Source organism: Anneissia japonica, unplaced genomic scaffold (genome assembly GCF_011630105.1).
Source record: "Anneissia japonica isolate Jap-2015-1 unplaced genomic scaffold, ASM1163010v1 scaffold287976_len42624_cov156, whole genome shotgun sequence".
NCBI classification, from domain to species: Eukaryota; Metazoa; Echinodermata; class Crinoidea; order Comatulida; family Comatulidae; genus Anneissia; species Anneissia japonica.
The window spans coordinates 32,852-42,217 of NW_022705255.1; the positions used below are offsets into that span (position 1 = coordinate 32,852).

Here is a 9,366-nt window from a genome sequence, read left to right on the forward strand (position 1 = left end):
CTTTCTTTGATGATTTATATATGATTTAACAGTGTTAACGGCTACCTTGATTTATGTTGTATATATGTACAACATATATATATATGTTATGTATATATATATATATATATATATATATATATATAATACATACATACATACATACATACATACACACACACACATATATATATATTGGGTGGGGTGTACGTTTACTGTATGCACGTAATATGTATTATGTACATTATTTGTGTGGGGAGGGTGAGGAGTGTTTATGATTTATTTAAACTCTAAATTGTATTTTCTTTAGTTAAGTTTCATTCATTTGTTTAGCTTTAAGTTGCTGTTTTCCTCTTTGTTCATTAGTTTGACTGCGCCATGGACTTTCTTGTGTGCTGCCACTGTTGTAAAAGTGTAATGTCAAATAAATATTATAAGAATAATACTATTTTTATTTCACTTTATAATCACAGATATTGACGAATGCAGTAATATTAATAGTCTGTGTCATGACAATGCCAACTGTACCGATACGCCTGGATCATACATTTGTGCATGCATAGAAGGCTACCGTGGAGACGGGTTCGAAGCATGTGACAACATTGATGAATGTAGCGATCAGCCTGATATTTGTCATCAACAGGCAACGTGCACAGACAACATAGGCTCATACACATGTCTATGTAAAGTGGGTTTTGACGGAAACGGGTTCATTTGTGAGGGTGAGGTTACTTTTGGTTTGTTGTCATAACTTTAAATGTTGAAGTAGGCCTATGTGAATTGTAAATACATACATATACATTTCAATACAGTGTCATTCGTTTCTTCGAAAAAAAAAAGATTTATTATCAGAATTATTGTCAGTATCATCGACATAATCACCATTACTATCATCGTTATTAATATCATTACTGTACTTGAAATATGCAGCTTAATACGCATTAATAAATGTAATATTATCAGGCCTAGCATTCCATTATCATGTATCAAATTCTACAATGATTACATAGCAATAATTTATTATATTAATATTTAAAATTTATGTAACATAGTGTCAGCGGTGCAGGACTTTCAGCATTATAGTCTATGGGGCCTCAAATATAACTATTATGCGGTGTAGTGTAATGGACATACATGGGCCTAAATTGGCTCATACAGGACAGCAATAGAAGTCATCCTAAACGTCGGGCTCCGGATAAAAAAAAAATCATATGCTGTACAACTGGTTTTTCTAAGACGCAGAAGGGGTGTTTGACAACAAAAAACTCCTCTATAATGCTTAATAAAATATAATTTGTTTAATACTTAAAACTTATGGAAAGGGTTAGTTACGCCCCTTATCTTTTAAAAATAAAATTTTAAATATACATATATTATTTACTGTTACAGATATAAACGAGTGTGCCCTTGATGCGGATGAGTGTGACGTCAATGCGCGTTGTAATAACACAGTGGGATCGTTTACGTGCTTCTGTAACATTGGCTATGTAAGCACTGAAGGAGGGAACGCTCGAAATGACACTTGCAACGGTACTGTATAATTTTATACTACAAGTGACCGGTACCTTATAATCTAAGGTATTAGGATTAATTATTATAATTGTCACCAGATAAATAATGCAAAACGATCATCTTGGTATTACAAGATGTCATCTTAATTATATATACAGCTAACTAAATTTAATATGGCCTCAAACGAAATTGAATGTTAATTTGTATATTTCAATTATTTATTAGTTGTCAGCTAATATTAAATAATTTAAATTAAAAATTTAAAAAGATATGGTCAATAAATAATAGAAGAATAATTATTTTTTACGAATTAACAGGTGTTTACTATATTATAACACACAATTTATTGACAAAAACGTCAATCTTTTTTGTCAGTAATGTTTGTGTTATTTTTTAAAATAAAGATAATAAACATTATTTGCTTAAGTATTTTTATAGCTATTAGTTTAGTATTGTATTATCAGATTACGACGAATGTGACTACAGAATTGATATGTGCCATAACTTTGCTACATGTACAAATACTGTCGGATCATACACTTGTGGATGCAAAAGTGGATTCACTGGAGACGGCTACAATTGCAAAGGTAAGTCATTAAAGTTGCTGCGTCCAAATGGCTTTTCAAGAACCGCGTCGATAAGGACAATTCATGTTACAATAAAAATGACGATGAGGATGATGGTGGAGGTGGTCATGGTGATGGTGGAGGTAGTGATAGTGATGGTGGTGATCGTGATGGTGGTTGGTGGTGATGGTGATGAGGAACACTTACAGTGATAAAGATAACAATCAAATTTAAAAGAGGGTGATGAGAATGAGGATAAACACTGATAATAAGATAACAATCAAAACCGTAATTTGCACAAAATGAAAATCGTTTATCCATAAAAAAAATTTCAACTTGATAGTAAAAGGAAAATTAAAATTATATTTCCTTTGATCGGTGATCATTAATATCTCGTAAATGTTGTATTTTTGATAACAGATATAGATGAATGTGATCAACAGGTTAATACATGTGATATTGAAGCGAAAGAGCGATGTGTAAACACTCAGGGATCCTACTATTGTACCTGTCAAACCTTTTATTTCAACATTAGTGGCCAATGTCAAGGTAATTTTAGGATATGTCCACACTGTCAAATTTTCTTTGACAAAAAACTGTTGTATATTGATATTGTTACTATCATCTTTGCTTGTTATTGTGTTATTGTTATAGTTATTATTAGCCTCTATCAAAGGAGTGAAGCTCGGGGGAGTCTATTTGCCCATGTTTTTTTTTCATGATGTTTTCATCGTCGTTGTTGACATTGTTGTTGATGTTGGGTAAATTGTTTGTTACCATGATAACTACAGTCTGGTAAGTCCGATTGGTTTCAAACTTGGTAGAATGCAAGAAGACGGAGCCTATTGTTTTTGGTACGTGTGTGAATATGCTACTTTGCATAATTAATATTAATAATAATAATATTAATATTAATCGGTTAATTTAGGCTGGTTACTACGTAACTAAAGTTTGGTAATTCCAATTGGTTTCAAACTTAGCACAATATAAGATAGTAATAAGAAGGCAGAGCATATTGTTTTTTGTACGTTTGTAAAAATGCTAATTGCTCATTTGCATAATTAATATTTCACTAATCAGGTAATTTAGGCTAGTTAAACATAATAACTAAAGTTTGGTAAGTCCGATTGGTTTCAAACTTCGCAAAATACAATGCAATATGGTCTTTTGTTTTCAGTATTTGTGGGTGTGTGTGTGAATTTGTTGATTGCTCTTTTGCATAATTAATATTTCATTTATCTAGAAATTTATACTATAACTAAAGGTTGGTAAGTCTAATTGGTTGTGACTATATATGCACTTCACAAAAGCGCAAGCGAAGTCGCGTTAGTGCCGTCAATCACTAAACTGCATAAACAAGCGCGTCGAGTGGTTAAATGATTTGAAAAATAACCATTATGTTAAATTTACATTTATTCTTAAAAGTATTCCAAGAATTCTTATTTTTAACAATAATTTAAACAAATGCCAAAAGAAACTTCTCTGGTACGTCGCTTAGGCCCTCTAACATGGCATCAGTGGCTTCACTAAAACCAGTTAAATGAGCAATCTAGCTATTATAGTAGAAATCAGTTGTTTGATGAGACCAGTAGTAGATTATATGATTTTATTTTGTTCAAACAGCATCAGCATCGAAAACGCTAATGGTTGAATTCTTGTACATCAAAGGATTGAGCGTGACAATGTTTCAGTTTGATTTTGATGAAACCTCAGTGGGATTAGCAAAAGATGTAAGTTTATCAAGAAAGAAAATATTTTTTAGTTATACCATCGCATTTAAAAACTAAAATAGACGTTATTTAAAAAAATAATATTCTGTCAATACCAACGTATTAATGTACATTTCATCTTGTGAACAGATGGATACTCTTTTCCGAATGAGTGTTATTAAAGATCAATATTTCGGCACTGAAACTGCTGCATTTTATAATGCCACCAATGGCTTAGGAGTCTCCTTTATCGTCAGTTTCGATAAAGATTTAAACATTACGGACGAACAGTTACTGCAAGTATTCTTAAATGGGCTAACAGGCAGTAGTATGGACTTCTTGGATCCTGACAATCAGGTGTATGACGTTGATGTTATGGAACCTGGTAAGTGTGAAAATATCAATAGTTCTTCACACAGCCATAGATGTCTCTGGTTCTCCTTTGTGAAGTACGCCCTCTGTTGATATTTCGAAAAATATTTTTCCCACGGGGGAAGTATTTGACAGATGCAGGATTTGACAGCATTTGGATGCGTGCGAGTTGATACCACCTCAGCACCACCTTGGTCGGAGCTGAGGTGCAAAATCTTTGAAAATATGTACCTCAGGTGCCCGGAAATTTCACTCATACCTAAACCATCTTAGCAGTAATTCATATCAACAATAAAATACAATTATTTTTCTTAATACAATTTTGGGAGGTGCGATCGCACCATCTACACCCCTGGATACACCCCAGGTCACCGTGGTGATATGCTGTATTACAGCTTAACAAGAACAATGGATGGGAAGAAGTGAAAGTTCCAAGATTAAATTCTATCGAAAAATTGTAAAATGAGATTTGTAGCTTTTCAATAATTACTTCACTTACACACTGTATAATATAATAGCGATCGTTTTCAATGGGTATTTATTACAGATATCAACCCCTGCTTTGAGAGCACAGACGACTGCTTACAGAGACTTTTCCAAGATTGCATTTTTTTAGGCCACAAGCAGTACGATTGTCAAACATGTTTTCATGGCTATATACTAAATGAAACCAGTGATTCATGCGTGGGTAAGTTGATTCACGACGAACAGTCTTCTCTTAGAAATAGAAGTAGGTATCTCTTCATTAATTTTATGGCTCTTATCATGTGTATAATGAAGTACTTTTTAAATGTAAGGCAGTTTTGGGCAAAACAGAATTGGCCTATAATCCATTCTACTTAATTTTCGCTGTGGAACAAACAGGAATAATTTAAATGCAGAACATTTTAATGTTTTACCAACCATTATTTCAATTAATCATTCATCCATTGTGTCTGTTACTTATTGTATTTTAAGCTTTCATAATAGTAACTTTATTGATTTTTAATTTAAAAAAAATTAATGTAATAATAGAAATAGATAAGGATACCCTAAGGAATGGACCTTCCCACTCAGGAAGGTTAATTAGCCGTGTTCCTTTATTGCAGACGATGATGAATGCGCCAAAGAGACCTTCGAATGTCCATCTGACTCTAAATGTAATAATACTTATGGCAGCTACGAATGTGTCTGTCTGCCGGGATTCATAATTGAAGACAATGCATGTATCGGTAAGAGATATTATTTTACTATTGCTAGCTTGTGCACCTACACTATAATACTAGATGATGATGATGATGATGATTTTATTGCAGACTTTCGCTTTGCAAATCGCATGTGTCCTTGGGCAAGGCATTTTATCTACGGTTGTCTCTCTCCACCCTGGAGTGCAAGTGGGTACCTGGTAGGTTCAAACACATACTATGCACTGATTACAGCTACAACATTATTGGGCATGAGTGTTGTTCCATGTGCTTGATCCAGTGACCGGGGGTAATTATGTAAAACGCATAGAGGATAGTCTACAATATGCACTATAACTCGATAATTATTATTATGATGAGTTTGGATGTATGAGTTTATTCGTTGTATACTCTCAACACTGCTCAATCAACACCTTGGTGTTTACACCGAATAAACTCATTCCTGATATATTGATTCGTAGTTTTGACACTTAAAAAGGTTAATTAGTTGTGGCTTTTTGTTGCAGACGACGATGAATGTGCCAAAGAGAACTTCGAATGTCCATCTGGTTTTAAGTGTAATAATACTTATGGCGGCTACGAATGTGTCTGTCTGTCAGGATTCATCATTGAAGACAATGCATGTATCGGTAAGAGATATTATTTTACTATCACTACATTGTGCCCGCACTCTATATAATACCGTACTAGACGACGGTGATAATGATGATTTTGGATGAATGAGTTTATTCGGTGTAAACACCAAGGTGTTGATTGAGCAGTGTGGAGGGTGTACGTTAAGAATGGCCCCGGAAATAATGGCCCCGGAAAAATAATGGCCCCGGAAAAAATGGCCCCGGAAAAAATGGCCCCATATGACAGGTAGGTAAAAATGGCCCCAATAATCAAATTCTGAATTAAAACTGATTTTCTTGAGTCATTATATGCATTTTTTTTATCTTAACTAATTTAGTTTTTAAAAGGAATCTCCCCAAAAATCAAATTCTGTATTAAAACTGATTTTCTTGAGTCAATATATGCATTTTTTTTATCTTAAATAATTTAGTTTTTAAAAGGAATCTAACAAACAAATTGACATTTACATTTTACTTTTTGCAAGAATTAATATTCAATGATAAAATATTCAAAGATAAATAAAAAGCCATGAATTACACTTTTTATTTTTTTTCCATTTAAATGTTAAAAAACAGCAACAACATAATCAATAAATCAACATAAATCATGCATTTATTAATACTAAAATAATTTACTTGTGGCCAATTTCACTGAAGCAGAATCACAATTTTCCAGAAATTCAATCTGTGTATTGGTAAACCCCACAAACAGTGGGTTAGTATGAACATCAAATTATTATTATTTTATTTTTTTTAAAGAAAAAATAGAGTTCTACAATCATAATTATTGATATACCAAGTCAGTCAATCACAATTGAATTGTTTCATTTTCTACAGTGTGTTTTGGGAGGTTTGTGGGATTTAGCAATACCACTTAATCCTACCATAATCACCCTACCCTCACAATCGCACGCCATTTTAATTCTTAGCATAATTGCCATACATAACTATATATAATTCTACGCCAGTAGTAGGCACTTGGATTTAGTTAGTGATGAGTAAAAACCAAGTATGCAACTAAATTAGTTGCTTAAATAAATGTATTCCTAATTATTCAGTTTACTAAAAGCAATACTTCTTTGAATAAACTCTAAGCAGACAATTTATTGCTAAGTTTGTGAGAAAGTAAGCCTCTCCCTTTTCCTATACATGAACTTGTGATTCAAACACACAATTGATCCACGCTTTAACTACTGTTTATTTGCATTGTTTATAACATGTAAAGTTAATTCATTTGATATTTAACAAAAGTGAAGTTTGTGGTTAACTATGAGTTGCATATTTTGGTAGTTGAAGTACTGTATACTGTATGTCATTCCTCTACTCTGTTAGTGAAATAACGTTTTTAAAACTTTTATTTCTACTATCAAAAAATGTTATTCAAATACCATTGTTTTTCGATTATCTCTCAGAACATTATTTGCATCTGCTGTAATTGTTAAAAAACAAATGCTTTTAAAGAAATAAAAAAATCACATATTGATCTCAGTTCAAAGGAAAAAATAAAACTTATTTCTAAATTTACAATTTTCACCTATAAACCTCTTAATTTCACAAAAGAGTAGGTTCTTTTCCAAACAAATACATCCTGCCTAATATTGTGTGTTTAGATTAGATCTTTTGCTTTAACTTTGGAAACTGAGACCATTTTAGATACTATTCCTGTATAGACTATATTTTTTTTTTCATATTACTGTAAACCTAATGGGTTTTGATAAATTTACTCTGCACTACGGAATTTCCAATAAAATAAAGAAAATTAATTAAAAAGACCATAGATTAAAAATAAGTAAGGCATAACATATTTTTAATCTATGTTAAAGCATAACTATTTTTACATAATGAAATTTAGTAAATCAAATTATTATTTGTGGCTTTTATTTATTAAATCAATTAAGAACATAATCTCAAAACAAAATTTAATGATAAGAAAGATAGACGTTTCGGGTCCATCATGGAACCATTCTCAAGATCAAGTAAATTGAAAAAACTAAAAACAAAAATTCCAAGCAGTGACAGGAAGTAATTAATTAATTTACATATCAATAGGGCCTACTGTGTGTGGAGCCACAATGGAGCTAAGCAATAATTAGCCCTTCTTAGCAGATTAACTAGATAAACAGTTTGGCTTTGACTGAATCAGTTTGTTTGTTAAGTGTAGGTTTCAGTTGTTTGATCCAAAGCATTTCTTTAATTAAGCAATCAAACTTAGATTTGCACTTAGATAAAACCTTGAAATAATTAACAGTTTCAGTAGCACTAATATAATGATCTTTTAAATGTTGTCCTATGTTACCTTTACTGTGCAAAATCATTTCTTATTTAAAATAGAATTATTTAATCAATCAGTAACTTGTGTTTTTTTAAATGAAATTAATGATTTTCTTTAAAAAAATGCTACCCAAGGCGAGACTTTTTTTTATACCTTGTTTGACAAAATCGCTGACTATTCTATGTTTTTCCGTTTTAAAATGTTTGTGCTCGTTAGCAATTTAGATTTATTGTTCATGTTATCCATGACAGCAATACGTACCGCGAAATGCCAGGCCTCTGAAAGTCCCCATCGTTGGTATTCACCACGTTATTGGAAATTTTTATTTCAAATTTCGCGAAAATGGTTTATAACATTCCCTGCAAGTTCGTCGTTCAAAACCGAATCAATGTTTTAGAGCCTCCCATCAGAGCCATTAATAATAATAATAATAATTGGCCGCAAATATAGTAATAATATCTAATAATATTAATAATTTAAAAAAATACTTAGACCTACTCCCAGAGCTACTCATAGGAGCTAAAAACTAATTTATTTTAGTTCTCAAATATTTTTTATGTTGATTTATTAATTTTTGCTACAAGGTATTTTACAACATTTATTTTTTTTCTTTCTTGAATTTTATAATTGAGGGCCATTTTTTATTTCTTGATTCAATTCTTGCTTATACAGTATTTAAATATTTGAAGATTAAAAAAATATATATATCATTTCTATTACCAAATTTTTCATTGGGGCCATTTTTACCTACCTGTCATATGGGGCCATTTTTACCGGGGCCATTTTTTCTGGGGCCATTTTTTCCAGGGCCATTTTTTTCCGGGGCCATTCTTACCTACATTCGTGTGGAGAGTATACCGTGAGACAATCCGATACTCTATTTCGAATGAGTGTACTGCGTTCTTTAAGTGTACTTGGGCCATAATAGACACAGAACAAATGGCGCCTTAAACTCCTTATCCAGAAGACGATGCGCTATCATAACTTGCATTTCAGCCCTCCAGCTGAAATACTGTACAAGGAAAGCAGCGAAGGGAATTAAACCGGCGACCAAGGTTATCTCTGAGCGTCAGCTTACACACACAGTGGCTCCACTGGGTGGGCATACATATGTGTGTGTATTTGTGTGTATGTATGTATATGTGTATGTTTAAATGC

At 32.2% G+C, this 9,366-nt stretch overlaps 1 protein-coding gene across 1 annotated transcript in view; it reads left to right on the forward strand.

Moving 5' to 3' along the window:
• Positions 1-9,306, forward strand: part of LOC117105480 — a gene marked incomplete at its 3' end in the record, with an annotated part of 38,077 nt that extends 28,771 nt beyond the window's left edge. Inside the window, exons 29-38 of the mRNA XM_033246641.1 lie at positions 453-701; positions 1,369-1,509; positions 1,956-2,078; positions 2,478-2,606; positions 3,681-3,787; positions 3,917-4,151; positions 4,686-4,826; positions 5,227-5,349; positions 5,829-5,951; positions 9,205-9,306. Of these exons, the coding sequence (XP_033102532.1) occupies positions 453-701; positions 1,369-1,509; positions 1,956-2,078; positions 2,478-2,606; positions 3,681-3,787; positions 3,917-4,151; positions 4,686-4,826; positions 5,227-5,349; positions 5,829-5,951; positions 9,205-9,306 (1,473 nt within the window). The remainder of the gene's footprint in view (positions 1-452; positions 702-1,368; positions 1,510-1,955; positions 2,079-2,477; positions 2,607-3,680; positions 3,788-3,916; positions 4,152-4,685; positions 4,827-5,226; positions 5,350-5,828; positions 5,952-9,204) is intronic.
• Positions 9,307-9,366: the final 60 nt, after the last annotated feature.